The 16,720-nt window shown below is 43.3% G+C and overlaps 3 protein-coding genes and 1 long non-coding RNA gene across 5 annotated transcripts in view; 3 read left to right on the top strand and 1 right to left on the bottom strand.

Annotated features, from left to right (window-relative positions):
• Positions 1-397: 397 nt before the first annotated feature.
• Positions 398-5,297, bottom strand: maco1a (macoilin 1a). The gene is made up of 11 exons (XM_061268014.1): positions 5,051-5,297; positions 4,298-4,439; positions 4,020-4,146; positions 3,813-3,936; positions 3,567-3,745; positions 2,953-3,475; positions 2,708-2,866; positions 2,443-2,625; positions 2,257-2,377; positions 2,015-2,189; positions 398-1,946 (listed from the first exon to the last, which is right to left on the bottom strand). The coding sequence occupies exons 1-11, from the start codon at positions 5,128-5,130 to the stop codon at positions 1,744-1,746; spliced, it is 2,016 nt and encodes a 671-aa protein (XP_061123998.1). The 5' UTR covers positions 5,131-5,297; the 3' UTR covers positions 398-1,743.
• Positions 5,298-5,340: 43 nt separating this feature from the next.
• On the top strand, positions 5,341-7,998 carry srfbp1 (serum response factor binding protein 1). The gene is made up of 3 exons (XM_061267755.1): positions 5,341-5,437; positions 5,706-6,170; positions 6,244-7,998. Exons 2-3 carry the CDS (start codon positions 5,721-5,723, stop codon positions 7,861-7,863), a joined length of 2,070 nt encoding a protein of 689 aa, XP_061123739.1. The 5' UTR covers positions 5,341-5,437; positions 5,706-5,720; the 3' UTR covers positions 7,864-7,998.
• A 225-nt stretch (positions 7,999-8,223) lies between these two features.
• Positions 8,224-10,443, top strand: e2f3 (E2F transcription factor 3). 2 transcript variants are annotated; one of them, XM_061267756.1, is made up of 6 exons: positions 8,225-8,652; positions 8,844-8,949; positions 9,051-9,282; positions 9,367-9,500; positions 9,568-9,680; positions 9,744-10,443. In XM_061267756.1, exons 1-6 carry the CDS (start codon positions 8,488-8,490, stop codon positions 9,927-9,929), a joined length of 936 nt encoding a protein of 311 aa, XP_061123740.1. In that variant the 5' UTR covers positions 8,225-8,487; the 3' UTR covers positions 9,930-10,443. The 2 variants fall into 2 exon arrangements, with proteins under 2 accessions (XP_061123741.1, XP_061123740.1); XM_061267757.1 differs by lacking the exons at positions 9,367-9,500; positions 9,568-9,680; positions 9,744-10,443 and having other exon boundaries at positions 8,224-8,652; positions 9,051-9,286.
• A 5,322-nt stretch (positions 10,444-15,765) lies between these two features.
• Positions 15,766-16,720, top strand: part of LOC133144314 (uncharacterized) — a 194,888-nt gene continuing 193,933 nt past the window's right edge. The window contains exon 1 of the long non-coding RNA XR_009710650.1: positions 15,766-16,441. This is a non-coding gene — a long non-coding RNA (uncharacterized LOC133144314). The remainder of the gene's footprint in view (positions 16,442-16,720) is intronic.

Genomic DNA, 16,720 nt, shown 5'->3' with positions numbered 1-16,720 from the left:
CATCAGTAGTGTATTTGCGGACTGTATAATGTAATGATAATGTAGTTCACTGAGAATCCGGCAGGTGGCAGTATTTCAATAGGAAATGGTGAAATCATGTACTTTTCGCTACCTCAAAATGATTTTTCTTCAAATGTCTACTGGCTGAACTAAACTGTTTTCAGAATTGATTTATTGTTTCATCTTAACGTTTCATTAGCAGACTGTTATCAAGCCTGACAAGAAAAGCCATTTTAGGCCATGCTCATCACTGATTTGTAAAAATAACTATATTAATAAATCTTTTTTCAATGTTCTGCAGTTTATCTGAAATTCCACAAGGGACAAAAATCTCTTCTAGTTGTCAACATTAAATCTTCAGATTATAAAACCACAATTGCACAAAGATCACACAGAGTGGCTTTCACTGCCTCCAGCAAGTCTTTAATAGTGATGGGCAAACTGAAAAGTGTGACACCGTCACTTGAAGTAAAAATGAGATGTGGGGGAAATGGAGCACAAAAGAACACAAATCACTTTTACCTCCCACACTTTTTCCCCTCCCTCACAATGTTAACAATGTTAATGTACTAAGCCACAACAAGTGTTCCAGGTAGGTCACATGATAGCACAAACATGATCAAAATGATTCACATTCACAAAATCCTACCTGGTTGGAAAAATAGAGCAAAAAGCAATAGAAAAATACTGTCATTAAATCCACAAATAAATACATGAAGGAAGAACACAATCAAAGTGACAACCTGCCATTTCATCACAATTGGCCTTGTAAACTCTACACCATCGATACGTTCTAATGACACACAAAAAAAAAAACAGCACCCGTTTATAAAACAAAAATGCTAATTACATCAATTGGAGTAAAAATGGAAAAAACACACACCACACTTGGCACTTAACTAAACAAAGCAACATTCCTCTGTAAGTTAATGTACATTTCTGTAAACAAAGAGACGCCTTTTTTTTTTTTAGGCATAAGGAGACAATCAGTTTGGTTGTTGTTTGGCACACCAACACTGTGTCACTAGGAAAATGTGAGTTTCTCTTTTGGAGAAAACTATCAGATTAAATTTGGGTAATTGCAAAACAAATTCTTGATGGAGCTGGTGACACTTAAATGTATTTTGCCTTTAGATACGAAAAACAGCCAAAAGAATGCGGCTGCGGCGTTTTGAAAATTTAATTCAAAGGCACTGAAATATCGAAGAAAAAAAAAACCCAGTAACGACCGGTTACCGAGACATCGTTAAATTTGTTGAAGGACATTTAGGTTGGAATTTGGTCCACATGAAAAAGTATTTGCAGCAAACAAAATAATACTCCGTATATTTTGGCAGTGCCGTGATTACAGCATTTAGATAATCGATTAATCGAGTGAAAATGATACTTTCACCATTGCTTAACGTTAGCAGAGATCTAAAAGCATGAATACTTATACATTCATGTATATTTTAGGTGCCTTTAAGTCAAAAATTAAAGCCCAAGTTGACTCATGAGAAACAGTCGAGGAAAAACAAAAATGAACAATGTTTCTTTCTTCATTTGGCTAACACATGATTCCTCTTCCCACCCGTTAATTTGAATAATTAAATCAGGAAAAAAAAAAAATACTCCCTTCAAATGTAGATATTTTGTGTCCCTCAGTGCAACATCTGTCAGAGGCTTGTAAACTCAGAATGATCCGAACAGAAACAAAGAGATTTAAAAAAAAAAAAAAAGGAAAGACAAAAAAAAACAGTCCAGTCATTTTTTGAGGGGCTGGTAAACTGAGGCATTGGGGTCCAGGGAGGAGGGACTATTGTCCATAAACTTGGAGGAGTAGTGCGGGGTCACCGGGTTCAAGTTGCTGCTGTCTGACGTGTACGAGAGAGTGGGCATCACTGCCATCACTTCTGCGATCTTCTGCTTCAGCTCGGCGATCTCTTGCTCCCTCTGGTGGATCTGGCCTGAATAACCAAGAAGTGACAGAACCGTGAGGAACAAAAGCTAGGAGCCACGCACTCGAATTTCCTACCTTGTGCGATCTCCAGCTGCCTCTTGGCATCGCCCAGCGCCGAGAACAGATCCAGCTTGATCCGGGTCTCGGCGCTCAGGCTGTTCTCCAGGTGCTGCGTCTTCTCCTGCATGGCTGACAGCGCTGACATCAGCACCTCCGTGTCCTTCTCGTTCTCTTTGTACTTGCGCAACTCCTGCGGATGAGATCCTCCGGTTGGAATCGATATGAAACGGGAAAGGGTCTGTACTTCTCGAACCTACCTGGCACCTGCCCTCCAGATCCCGAATCTGCTCCTCCTTGACTTTTATGTCCATGCTGAGCTTCTTGCACTCCGTCTCCAGCTCTCTGATACGACCGCGCAAGGAATCATTCGACTCCACTCTGGAAGACCAAAGAAGAATCTGAGCGATCTATTGTGTGTTCCTGCCTGCTTCAATTTTCTGTACCTGGTGGCCGCGGCTAACGCCACCGCTCTGGCGGCCGTGGCCTCCTCCATCTTTTTCCTCTTCCTCTCCTCGGCCAGCTGTTTTTCCGCCAGGACCCGCGCCTCCTGCTCGGCTTTTAGCCTCTTCTCCAGCTGGGAGATGGTCTGCTTGTCCTTCTGCTTGGCTTGGACGGAGCTGTGGAGCCTGCCGGTAGTGGATCAGAACATTAAATCCTTGACAAAGACATTTGCAGTGCATAAAATGATGGATCGCTCGGGTCTCCTACTTGTTCTGGAGCAGTTCATTGTCCTGCTGGAGCTGGCCCAGTTCCGAGCGAAGGCTGCGGTCTTGGCTGCTCAGAGAGGACAGCTGACTCCGCAAATCCGACTCCACCTGCCTGTTGGCTTGCAAGTCCGCCTTGAGGCGCTTCACGTCCTGCTCCATCCTTTCCGTATCGTTCCGGATCAAATGATGTCATGATCAATTTGAGCACAGTAAGTACTTTTCTTTTATGCGACGTTCATCTCTTACCGTACTAAAGCGTCCATCTTCCCCAGCTGGTTGTTGGGGATGCAGTTTTCCAACGGGTCCTTTGGACTTTTCCCACCCCCCTTCTGCTTTCTGTCATTCTTACTCGATGCCGTGGGAATGTTGCCGTTACTAAAAGTGTGATTCCGCGGCGATGAGTTACAGACTCCGCCTCCTGAGGCGTTTTTGTAGTTTTTCCCACTCGCCGCCACTTCTTCCTTAACAGCGGACAGGGCGTTGGAGTCGCCGTGCGCATTCTCCGCCCCCGCCACGTCGTTGCTCAGTTTCTTTGCCCTGATATAGTTCTCGATATATTCCGTCTCCTGTAGTTTGGAGTCCATTGGATGTATAATGTTGTTATTGATTCCAATTGTGTTTTGTTTTTTGCCTTCACGCTCTTTTGCAGAACCGTCCTTCCCTTTTTCTCTGTACTCCAGTTCCGGTAATGGGACTGAAGTGTTTTTCTTATTCGGGGGTCCTCCGTTTTGAGACCCGACGGAAGGTTCTGTTTCTGAAATCCCTTTTGCTGAAACAGAAGGACGAACAGAGACTCGCATGAGAAGAATTTTTTGCATCTTTCTACTGGACAAAAGTGAATTTGTGTGTGCACATCTCACCCTCCTCTGCCTCCCTCTCTTGTCGTTGCAGCATCTGCTGCTCAGGTGGAAGAGCCTGTTGCAGCAGCTCCATGTAGAACTCGTTCTCCTTTTGCACCTCTTTCTGTTTCCTTAGCCGCATCTTGTAGCTCACGTAGCTCTTAAAGCCAAAGCCCAGAGTTACCACTGGGTAGCCAATACTGTCAAGGAAGACAAATATAGATAAATAATTGCAACACTGCTGGAAGGCATTTAGATACACTTTACCAGTGAGCAGCAAAAGGTCGACACAGGTCAACATGAAAGTTCTTCAGGTCTTTGAACCGGATGGCGGCTTCGATGTACACAAACAGGATCCACAACGACACAGTTGGGAGACACACTCCTCTTTCTGCGTGCAACACACATGCACACAAAGTAAATTGCAGATGATTTATTTTTCCAGGTCAGAACTTGATTGCAAATAAAGCTAACCTGTGTGCCAAACATATTGGACCCATACGTAGGTGCTGGCAGCAAAGAAGAGCCACTGGACAGGGATGAAAAGGAGGCAAATGATGTCTGATGTGAGGGCCACAAACACAAAGAAGAATGAGAAGGCCTGAAACAGAGATGGGAAAAGAAAATGTTAATCAGGCTATAAAACGCGCAGCTATAAATAAGCACTTTCCATGCAAACCTCATAAGACAGGAGGGAGTGATTTGGGGATTTTAACCTTTGTCATTAAAACAACAAAGAAACACACCCTTACCAGACCCTGATATCTGTAGGAATCGTAGACGCTGCGGATGAAAAGCCAGAATGGCCACAGGTACTCAAACCTGAACTCCAACACAAAGTCAGCAAGTAGAACTAACACCCACACCACCAGAAACTTCAGATATAGGAATGTACTGCAGAGAGAGCAAGACAAAAGACATAATGGAGATAATTATGCTTCAAATTGTTGGGTGCATATTTATATTACATGGCAATTTTGTAATATTTGCAATTGAAAATACATAAATTGTAAAGAAAAAAAACAAGATTAAGACGTTGCATATTAGTGTGTGTAATAATTAGTAATAATAGGCTATTTATGCAACAATAATACTTGTACAAAGTGTGATTTATAAGAACATGTTTACAAGACGTCATAAGCTTTTTTCCGCTCAAAATGTTGTAAAATAAGACTCTGCCTTTCAAAATATTTCTATTTTGACATTATTATGCACTGCCAACTAAATCAATTTGAAATGATAATAATAAAAAAATGTCCATCATACGGATGAGTCACACTGTGCAAACATTTAAATGCGGAGCCAGTTTTGAATGTTAGCTAGCCAGGAACAAAATAATGCACGCAAAATGAAGAAGAACGATAATTTTGCTGTTTGCATGGCTCATAATGTACAGAATGGTAAAACATGATTTAGGCACAGCGTGCAAAAAGCTATGTTGCAAAATTGAGAGAGGCGCCATTGTTATACAATAGCGTCCCTCCGATCCATTTTTTTTCCTGTACCTGCTATATATACCCTCGGTGATTCGGTTCCGTTTTAACGGCCGTCTGAGTTTGCTGCAGTCCGCATTGCGCCGCTTCATCCTCCCCCAGATGATTTTGCCGATGTGTCGGTGTAGCAACAGGAGCACGGGACTGTCATTCGCTCACGCGAAATATTCACACGTCGTGAATTAGCCACCGTTGTTATTGTTTAATACACATGAAACAAAGAAATAAATAATAACAGTGCGCGGAAAAGCCCCTCCCCTTTTCACGACACGCCGCGTTCCCTTTCGCGACGTAAGGCGCGATGACGACATCAGAGGCGTGGCCACGTCAAACATGGCCGCCCCCGTTGCGTGTGTCGCTTTCGCCTCACGTTGAGTGTATTATTGCCTGTTAATTACGGTAAGGTTTGCGATCTTTAAACGTGATTTAATCGCTTTGTATTGTTTTTAGCGTGTTGATAATTTGCCGTTTAAGATGCTTATTGAAGCAACTTTATTCAACTCCACTCGGCAAAACGTGCCCATGTTTAACGCCACCACGTTGGTTCTGTCGGCACATAACGTCGCTTTCAGAAATGTTTATTATAAAAACAATTATGAAAAAACGATCGTGCTGGAAATTACATTGCAATATGTCATTATGTAGTAAATGTGTTCATTTTTAACAGATCGACTCGGAGAAAATGGCATCATATACTGAGGATAAGGAAAAGGAAGATGTGGAAAAAGAGTCAGACAATGGAGATGGAGACAACAAAGAGGAGGAGAGCGTGACAATGGAAGCAGAAGGAGAAACAGAAGATGCCCGAGAAGAGGATGAAGATGGACGCGATTCAGAAAAAGAAGACTGCAGTGAAGAAGAAGAAGATGAGTCAGAACAACCCGAAGTCGAAACGGAGAAAATGCCAGCCCAAGTAAAAACGCAGCCGGTTGTCCTGAACTTGAACAATGAGGTGGTGTTAATGAGAAAAGAGGTGAAGCGAGTGAGGGCACTGCTCAGCAGGAAGATCATTCGACAAATTGCTCAGCTGAAGAAAAAGAAGGGGACTGAAGTGGCTGTTGAGAAGAATCAGAAGAAAGCCGCCAGATTACTGGAGGAGCTCCACGCAATGAAATCTCTCCGACCGGACCTTGTATGTAAATACGTTTTACTCCTAGAATTGCAAAAAGCGTAATTTAACCAGTCTCACTGTGATTCCTCCGTAGGTCACCAAGATCGCCTTGCAGAAGGATCTCAACTTCAATGAAGTGTGCAAGAACCCAAAGTCCACCATGTCCGACAGAGCCGTAGCTCGCATCGCCTGCCACCCGCAGTTCAAGAAAAAGATCGAGGACATTCGGGCGGCCGTGAAGGCGTTCAGCGAGCAGAGGAAAAAGAAGCAGGTGCAACAGAAGGAGAAAAATGAGCAAGTAACGCTAGCTGTGGAATCTCCCGTAACGGTAGCTGTGCAATCACCTAAGCCTAAAAAGGTCAACAAGTGGAAGACAGTGATGCGAGAAAAACGTTCCAAAAAAGTGAAGAAAATCACTAAAGGTGACGACAAAGACACCAAAGATAAAACTACTTCTGAACCTGATGGGGAAAAAATGGAATCCACTCAAGATGCTCCTGCTGTTGAGAAGAAACTAATAGTGGAGCCTAAAATTGTCCAACCAGCATCGGTCAAAAAGAGTGAGCCAAAAGAACGAGTAACGAAGAGACCGCCAGCTCAGGCTCAGGAGAAGAAACCCGAGAAAATCACTCAAGATGATGAACAAGACACACAAGATAAAACAACTTCTTCTGAAACTGATGAGGAAAACACGGAATCCACTCTAGATGCTCCTGCTGTAGAAAAGGAACTAATAGCGGATTCTAAAATTGTCCAACCGGCATCGGTCAAGAAGAGCGAGCCAAAAGAACAGGTAAACAAGAAACAGGCTCAGGAGAAGAAACCAGAGGAAATCACTAAAGATGACGACAAAGACACAAAAGATAAAACTACTTATGAACCTGATGGGGACAAAATGGAATCGACTCAAGATTCAGCTACCGTTGTTGAAAAGAAATTAACAGCGGAGCCTAAAATTGTCCAACCAGCATCGGTCAAAAAGAGCCAGCCAAAAGAGCAGGTCAAGAAGAAACCGCCAGCTCAGACTCAGGAGAAGAAACCCGAGGTGGTGTCCAAGCCGACGAAACAAGAAGAAAGCGAATCCGATCTCTCTGACGACGAGGGCAAACCGTACTTTGATGACAGTACCGAGGAACGATTCCGCAAGCAGTCGTCCCAGGAGGAGAGCGACAATGACTTTTTTGTTGGCAAAGTGAGCAAATTTAAGAAAAAGAAAAGCAAAAACACAGACGGCGACAAGACTGAAGAGGATTTCGGCGGAAAATCAAAGACGACCGACAAGCTTGAGTGTGAACTCGGCGAGCTTGAGTCGCGCTTAAAATCGAAAGCGCCCAAATTTCAGACTGTCTTCTGCTCTTTGTCTGAAACGAGACACGGTCGGGGCGGAAGGGGGAAGCCGTTTAGGGGTCAAGGGAGACCGACGGGCATGGGCCGTGCCGATTTTGATAAAAACAAAAGGTTCCATAAAGAAGACGGAGACCAAACCAGGAACCCAAAGTTCAACAGACGTTTTGATTCAGAGAGACCAAACTTTCGAGGGCGTGGCCGAGGCAATGCTGCGAGGCAGCAGGACTGGCGTGGCCCGGGCGCCGTTGCCCAACAGGAACCACAACAGGCCCTGCATCCATCATGGGAGGCCAGTAAGAAGAGAAAAGAGCAACAAGGACAAATTATGGCTTTCCAAGGGAAGAAGATCAAGTTTGATGATGACTGAGCCATATATTGCAATCAAGTGTGTGTGTTTTTTTTTGCGCCTTTTTGGGTGTCTTCTTTCAGATCATTTATGGTGAAAATGTTGAAAATTGCTTATATTAACAGGTCATGTTAATAAAATACCTTTTTAAATGTTGTTTTTGATTTGTTTATTTGATGTTTAGAGAGCCTTATTAAAAAAAAAGTGACATTAAGATTACAATATTTCTGTTAAATCGTGACAACTTTTAAGGATGGAGTACTTTTTTGCCAAAATCACAAAGCCAAGCTTTATTACATTTTTTTTAAGTCTTTGATTTATGCGTATCTTGGAGATTTGAAAACAAACGTCACATGTCTACAAAGCTCACTGCTCATTGGTTGGTAGTTCTATTGCGTCACGGCGGAACGCCTCAGGCTGCTAGCTAGGTTAGCAATCATCGGTCGTTACTCCTGCAGAAAGAAGGTCATTATTTTACCTAAAAGTGGCTGTTAACACTCCGCGTTACTTTTTGCATAAAAAGAAAAAACACATTTGCATGTGCGTGCGTTGATAATCCCATTGTAATGTTCAAGGCAGTTTCTACGCGTGTGCTAGCGAGGCACGTTAACGGCTAGCATAATAAGAGCTGCAACATTTCTGGAGATGCTCGGCGACGCAATGATTACAAGTGGGACATCCGAAGTTTCCTGCAGCAATAAACAAGAGTCACCGAAGTCCCTCGACGAGACGCAGCGGGCGCCGCCGCAACAGACCCCAACAAAGTTGGTTTTGATCTGGCCCAATCCAAGTTCTGATCAGCCTGCCAAGGTATTGACTATGTTCTTCTGAATCACTATCGATGATAATAATAATAATCATGATCGAAAGCCAAACAAAACATTGTCATGTAATATGTGCAAGATCGGTGTGAGCCAGACCCATCTACAAACTGCAGCATATTGAGTTATATTTTTGCCAGAATATTTTATTGCATTTTGAAATGTGCATTTTTTGTATAGCAAAAGGAGGAGGAGTTGGAAGATGATGATGATCCAAGTCAGGATGATGGGATAGTGTTATCTGTCTCCGACCACAGTGCATTAAACCTATCTACAGGAGAAGAAAGTAACACATCTTTACAAAAACAAAATACTCAAAAGCAATACTTGAATGTATTTATTTATACTGTTTCATTAATACTTGGTCATGATTTATTTCCTCTCCAGCCGCTCTCTATTTCAATCCAGATTACAACAGAAAGTCTCGAAACGACACATCGCTTGTTTTCTTGACAAGAAAGTTTTTGGATTTGCTGCAGAGTTCAAAAGATGGCATTTTGGACCTTAACCTTGTGAGCCAGGAGATCAACTTCTCCAAGAGACGCATCTACGATGTCACAAACGTCTTGGAGGGGATCAACTTGATCAAAAAAATATATAAGAATCATATACAGTGGTTGTAAGTAGACGTACAGTTGGGGAAAAAAAGTTGATGGCATTTTCACATTGTTGTAATGCTATTTTTTTTTTTATGTGTCCACAGGGGTGGCAGTCCCAGTAAGGACACCATCCAAATAATGAATGATCTCGCAGAAGAAGAGAAAAAGCTGGACGAGCTGATCGAAAGCTGCACAGGGGATCTCCACGCGATGTGTGTGGACGAGGAGAACAGCAAATATCCTTTGCCATACTTTTTTTTTTGTATTCTGCTATCAATTTGCCCCCTTGACAATATACTTCACATTTGCCTATGTAACCTATGAGGACATTCAAACCATCCCCACACTGAGTGATCAAACTCTACTCGTCATCAAAGGCCCCGAAGACACAATCCTGAATGTCACGCACCCAAAAGAAGTACGTTCCCTTCGTTGTGTGTACTTGTATGCAAATCAGAACACGCTCTATTCCTGCCCTCAGAGCTTCCAAGTCCACATGAAGAGCACTCGGGGTCCGATCGACGTGTTGATCTGCTCAGACGAGCCTCTTCCGATGGAAGTCACGGGGGGTCAGGTGGACGGCGACGCCAATAGCGATCACAACTCTGCCAATGACTCGTACACTTCATTTGTTCAGATGCCCCTGAAAAGCGAACCTTGTTATTAACACTATCCAAGAAAAGCCTGTTCTCCAAATACAACCCCAAACTCCCTCCAAAGATTGCTAATGTTTTTGCAAGTTGAAAAATGAGCCATTTATTTACCTCTGTGACACTGAATGTACCTGAAATGTTGTCATTGCATCACAAATTGTTTTACACATTAGATGCTTTATTCATAGTCTTGTCTCCCAGGTGATGACATTTTCCAAAAAGTTTTTGTAGTTGTACGAGAGTTTTCAATGTCACCCTTAAAGCGCTGTTCATGTCAACAAATAATAAAATCGATACACTACCTTGAATTCGGACCACAAACTGTATCGTCAATCTTTCAATTGTGTAAACTGATGTGCTAATCACGCAATGCTTGATTGTGGAAAGATTTTAAATCAACTTTTTTTTCCTCAAGAGGTTGCGTTCCATTTTAGTTTCATTTTGCTGTGGTCACTATTGTGAAGATCTTGTGTCTGGTAAGAGTGTGAGCTTACACCTGTTTGAAATAAAGTGCCTTTTAAAAAGTCATTGTTTTTTATAAATTATAAGTGAACCATTATCATTAATAATAGTTTTTCTAACAAAAACTTAAATTTAATTTTTTTTTTTTAAATGCGCTTCAACTTTCTTCACTGTTTCCATGTACGTCACGATGACGTCATGATGTCAACTGGCTTAACCTGCAGTTTGCAAGCGTGTGCATGATGTGAAGACAATGACGAGAGAGCTGCAAATATTGGAAAATACGCTGTTGTAGTGTATAATTTGCAAATTTGAAACAATGTCATCGAATATCAACAAAATGATGACGCGTTGAACAGGTGAGTGTGGCTCATTTTTCTTGAAAACTGTCAAATGTTTGAGCGTGCTGTGTTAGAAGACAACCCGAGAATCTAAACTTTACATGCAAAAGGTGAATAAAAAGTTAATTTCTTCATCTCTGACTTGTTGTAATAGTTTACCCTTGGAGTGCCATGACGCACAAACAATATGTGCGGTTATTTATTTTATTAAAAGTAAATTGAAGCCTGCACGTGTCTCTGTTGCCACTAGATGTCAGAATAATCCTACAAACTAATTGACCCAACGCATAATGTTAAAAAAACGCGGTATTTTAAAAATAAAGTATAATAACCACCATCTCCTCTTCCACATGCAGAACTTGCTAGAAGCTGCAGAAGTTCTCACCAGCATTTTGAGATGATAGATCGACCCTTTCTTTATGTTGCAGCTATGATGAACACAGGATGAGTTTCTGCAAGTGGGAAATCACATTGCAATGCATGAATGCTTAGATTTCAAAATCACTGCTAGATAAATCACAAAGAAATGCTTGGGAAATGAAATGTAATGTTGGTTGAGTCAGAAAATAATTCAAAACACAAATATCACAAAATCCTGTTTTAATTTTGAAATATTTTTTTCCCAATACTTCTCCTATACATTTTTTTGAACACATGTAAATTTAGAATATCCACGACTAAAACATATAAATGTTTGAAACCAGTTCAATTCAAAATCCAAACATCTCTGTTCCTGCTTCTCTTTGTGTGAACTGGAATGTCAACATAATAAAAACAACCTCAACCTGATGATGTAATCCATTGGGAAATTTAGGTACCCACTCTCATGCGTAGATGGCAGTATTGCTCCTCCAAACTCTCATGAACCCAATCAACCCAGTTCCCCATAAACAGAGTTCAGAGAGTCACTGGATCACTGCAGTGATTGATTTAGTATGTGTTTCAATTTTTTTGTCTTGCTTTGCATGCTGTAAAGATCTTACACATGAGAGGTGCAAAACAACTGTGAATATTGAACTTGGTCGTATTGAATCAAACCTGACGTCAGCCTCGCCCTCTGTCTCCAGAGGACCCGGTTAAAGATCATTCATTAAAGCTGTCAATCACCCGATCGATCTGTCGATGGAGTTTCATTTTTAGAGTGCATCGCCTTGTCGCTGACAAATAAACTGCAAAGAGGGGGGGAAAATATACATAAAAGGGGAATGGGACCACTTAGGCCGCTCCTTGGGGGGGGTTCGAAATGCAGTAGCTTGTCCCCGTTGTCCAAAAACTGTCACATTAAGCGGACTTCTGCCCAAAGTTAGCTCGTTGTTTCGACTTCTGCGAGACTGCAGAGACTGAAACAAAAAACTGTGTGTTAAAAAGGCAGCCTGAAAGTAAGAGAGAGCGAGAGAAAGAGAGAGAGTGGGAGAGAACGCGGTACTCGCCTCGAATTGGCTACGAAGAGCGCATCGTATTTTTACGTCGGGTGACGCTGACCAATCGTCTGCCTCCTAAATATTTTGGGCTTATGAATGAAGCGAAAAAGTGAGGGAGCAGGATGGGTGTAGTTTGATGCATCAAGCCTGAGTACACCAAAGAAATATGTGCTCAGTGAAGACCCTCTGGAGGGCCTCGGTGCCTAGCTCAGCAATGCGACGCTTCAAAACAAACCTGTTTTCGGATTTTTTCCGATAGACAACTTCAAGACACTAGTCGATGCATCGACTAGCGCTGTCCATAAATGATTATAGCTTGAAGGCCTTGGTTTCTTTTCAATCTCAAAGGAAATGAAAGAAAAAGTGTTGCGGCCTTCTCGGAATTGAAGATAAGTCGCGTTCGTAATGTAATGTACTTAGCGGGAGCGGCGGTTCATTTACTTTCCACCCCAGTGGAGGCTTGAAGGAGGGGATCAATGAAGTGCACAGATCCATACTGTAGGTGGATGCGCGGATCATTAGAGGAAGTGATTTTCCACCTTGTCACGTGCTTAGAGGTTTGACCTTCTCGCAAAAGTATTTGGCTCGTGTCAACTTTCTACGGAAGCCATTTTGGAGACTCGTCCCTCCTTGGTCCTCATTGTTCCTCAAAGGCCTGTCAGGAACTTTTAGCAAGCACCTCGGAGTGGCCGTGGACTTTCTTGGCTTCCGCTTGGACGCCTCCAATATTGGCATTGACGGAAGCAGGCGTGAACTCCAACCCAAAGGCTGCCAGCCTTCAGCCAATGGAAGAAAGCTGCTCATTTGCATGTCATTTGCATATCACCCCCCATGTGACTGTTTGCAATGTCGGGAGGGCAAATTAAGCAGTGTTCTGTTTTTGCGCCATTTGCATCTCATTTGCATTGGTTACTTAATGAGGGTGACTTCCATGGCCCGACCCTGGCGGAAACGCCTTACCTAGCGTAGCCCCCCGCAGACGGCGAGACGGGCTAATTTCATTAAGGGAAACAGCCGTTTGACAATGAGAGTGCCTTTGGATGGAATCGTTAAAAGGGACGACGGCTCGCAAGCTGTTTGTAATCAGCCACTTTTTTTTTGCATTCATATGGACATTGTGCCATATTTATTGTAAGGATGAAAGATTAGCCATAGAGAGGCTAGCAGGCTGCATCAATCTCCATCAGCGTCTTCGGGGCAGGCGCATTAATCATCTCATCTATGGCAAATCGTCTTCATCGGACCGTTGGGGGCGCCGCGTGCAAATTTGGATGGCGAAAAGGACAGAAGGGAAGTTAGTGGCCGAGCGAGCCGGGAGAGCACCAGCCAATACTTCTTCATTGACCCGAGGAACTCGACTTGGCTGTTAGACAGTGTTCTGTCCTGTTAATGTTCGCCTGGGCTGAATAGTTTAGTTTTTCCTCTTTTTTTTTTTTCTTTTTCATTTATAGCAGGCAAAGAAAGCTTCATGAATTGCCTCACATAGATGCACTTTTGCTTTGTGCTGCTTTCGAAGCTTTCAAAGAATTGCACATGGTGGAAAAAAATCAATCAAATGGAATGTTGTTGCTTTTGCTCAAGGATTTTTAGATTTTTGTTGTTGATGACTCTTATTGATGCATTCATGCCGTGTAGAAAATATAAGCCGATGCCAACTAACCAGCACTCACCCACTCATTACCAGGCTTTGTGTGAGGTGCTTAACCATGGACATGGACTTGCACATGTGTGCTTATGCGTTCGCTGGCGAGCACACACACGCTCGCGATGAGCCTGGTGGTAGGTCTAATGAGAAAGAAGGCCTTGAATGGTCCTCATGCTTTGAAGCATTAAAGCTTAATAACCCGTCCTTTCAGCTGCTTCGAAAGAACATGCGCCATGCTGATAATTGGAAAGATACTGGCCATTTTCTATCGCTTTCCCATGTCTCTTTTGTCTAATGGTTGCATTTTGCTTCGGCTGGAACTATTACTTGGCCATGAAAGATTATTTTCCTGTTTCCCCCCCCCCTCCAATCACAATTTGGCTATTTAGTAGCGCTTACTCGATGGACTTCTTGTGCCTTTTCTAATATCTGCCACGAGGGAGGAAATAAATGGAAGGAACAAAGTAAAAAACAAAAAAAGGCGGCGACAATTTGATGTCATTACGTTTATGGAGCAAATCTAAAACTATAAAAACGAGGCTGCCATTTCTTCGGCGAATTAATCATCACGTACTGTGTATCATATTTGATACCACACCTGACTCTGTTTTTACACCTTTGGCTATTTTCCTGAGACAGTCAGTCCGCCTGTCAGATGTAGGTCCTCGCCCCCTCCCACTCCCTATATGCCGTGGATTAGAGGAAAGGGCAACGTTATGTGTTGATGCCCAGAGCAGTGTTTGTATGGCTTCCAGTAAGTGGCGAATGTGGGGTCACAGTCGGAGGAGGCCTGTCCACATTGCCGTGTCGCCACGGGGACGAGGACGACAGTTCACCGCGCTCGCCTCTTTAATGCGCCCTGACCCAGAAACTCCCCATCTGACCTCTTTAGCTTCTGCTTATAGAAAAGCTCCTTCACATTTCTCTCTCTCGCCCGCTTTCCCTCTGTTGTCCTTATGTCCTCTCCACGTGACGCCGCATGGCCCGTCCAATCCACCGTCAAAGTGTCAAAAGTTTCTTTCAAGAGATTTTGTAATGCAAATATCATTTTCTTGGGTCACGCTGGGAGATTTGGGTTGTCTTTATTTCCTCTTCTCGAACTTTGCCAACATTCTGAGTGATGATCTTTGGGATTATTTGTGTTCATCCGCAACATCCAAACCATCTGTTTTTGATACTTTTTTTGGGGGCAGGCCTTTAAGATTTGGCTGCTGTAGCCAGAAAGTTAAACATTTGAAGCAAAAAGTTTGCATCTACCATGTTTCTAATTTGACATGTCGCTGGAAAGCAAAGCGTGGAGAGTCTCTGTCACACAAATTAACTTCTCCCTTAGCAACCGCGCCATGTTTTTGTGATTCTTCTAACTTTGTTCCAGAAAGTAAAGAAAAGCAACTTGACTACATAACCTGTTTTTAAAAAAAAAAAAAAATGAAAAAAAAATGCACTCCCTACCGCCATCCCACCCCCGTTATTGTGACTTATATAAGCTGTGTTACTGTCTCTGCTTGACCTCTCACTGCGGTGACAGTTGGTGCTGCGAGAACACCGCCCAATCCCATTCTATCAGGCTCAAGAGATATGCGCGTGTTTGTTTTGTGTTTTTTGTTTGCCGTGAAACCTTCAACTCAAATCGAGCATATCCCACCTTGATAAACTCCAAGTTGACCCCAAGCGCCTCTCTCTGCAAACAATCTCGCATTTCAAGGAAAGCAGCAAAACTGTGACCTGAACGTCTTGCCTTCTTTGTCGCCCCCCCCAAAAAAATAAAATAAACCCGGCTAAGTATATAAAGCCTATAAAATTGAATAATTAATCCAAAGACATTTATGGATGCTCACATCAGAATGCATTTGTCACCAGTGAGGACCCCCTCCCAATTGGCCTATCCCAAATGTCACCCCCCTTCATGCTCTCCTCTATGAATAGCACAGGAGATGTTACGCAAACCCCCCTCCCCTCCCTCCCTCTCCTTTTTCGACTACCAAAGACATCAGCATGTCAACAAAGGCTGCCTGCTGGCTGCAGATGGGCCTGTTGTTTTTGTTATCTTCCTCTCCGGTACTGTGAATCTTGGACTACATTATCAAGTTAATGATATGATATGACGTGACACGCACCGCTTGGTGAGAAAATGCTTGAGGAGGGTGGGGGGGGGGTGAACATTTTTGCACGGCGATGACAAACAAGTCCAAGAAGTCGGCGACACGACAGATGTCTCGACAGCCCGGCGGTTCTCGTTCTCGGGGGCCGTTCTTCTCACCGTCTCGTTCTCTTCTGCGCTGTAATCGGTGGCCCGGTTGTTGAGTTCTCCTGCACCGAGTTCCCCTCTCCTTCTCGCTGCATGAGTCATCACAAGGATAATCAGGGCCAGAGCCGTACAAGGATAACTCAGCCTGACAGCGCAGACACGCTCTAACGACCATCGCCATCCCGTCGAAAGAATTTTAAAAAGCAATCGCCACAAAAAGTGGCTGCTGAGGAAAGGGAGAGAGATTGATTGGGAGAATGGAATGAGTTTATTTCCCCCCTCATATATACAATATTTCCTTTCTCCTTCACTGACTTTGGATGTGCTCGACATGGACGTGTGTTTCCTCCCCTGCTGGGTTTAGTAGGTCATCGGGTGCAGTGAGTTGGCACATCAGGGTTTTCCCCAGGTTAGTGTCAAGGCCAGTGCCCAGGATAATTATGCTTTTTTTTTTTTCTGTTTACTTTAGCAGAACATTCTCCTTTTCCTCCCATTCCCCTTCATATTCCCGCTTTCGACTCTTTCTGGAGCATCTGTCAGATGTATGTGTTTGTACACGCTGAGCTCAAGAAAGTATATTATGCAAATGAGGGGAGAAGAGAGGTTGGGGCTGAGGGTGGCAGTGAGCAGAAGGGTGGAGAAGAGGGAGAAGTGAAATGGAAATGATTGTGCGCACGTGTTGGAAGAG

This window comes from Syngnathus typhle, linkage group LG20 (genome assembly GCF_033458585.1).
Source record: "Syngnathus typhle isolate RoL2023-S1 ecotype Sweden linkage group LG20, RoL_Styp_1.0, whole genome shotgun sequence".
Taxonomy (NCBI): Eukaryota; Metazoa; Chordata; class Actinopteri; order Syngnathiformes; family Syngnathidae; genus Syngnathus; species Syngnathus typhle.
This window is presented reverse-complemented; position numbering and strand designations above follow the sequence as displayed.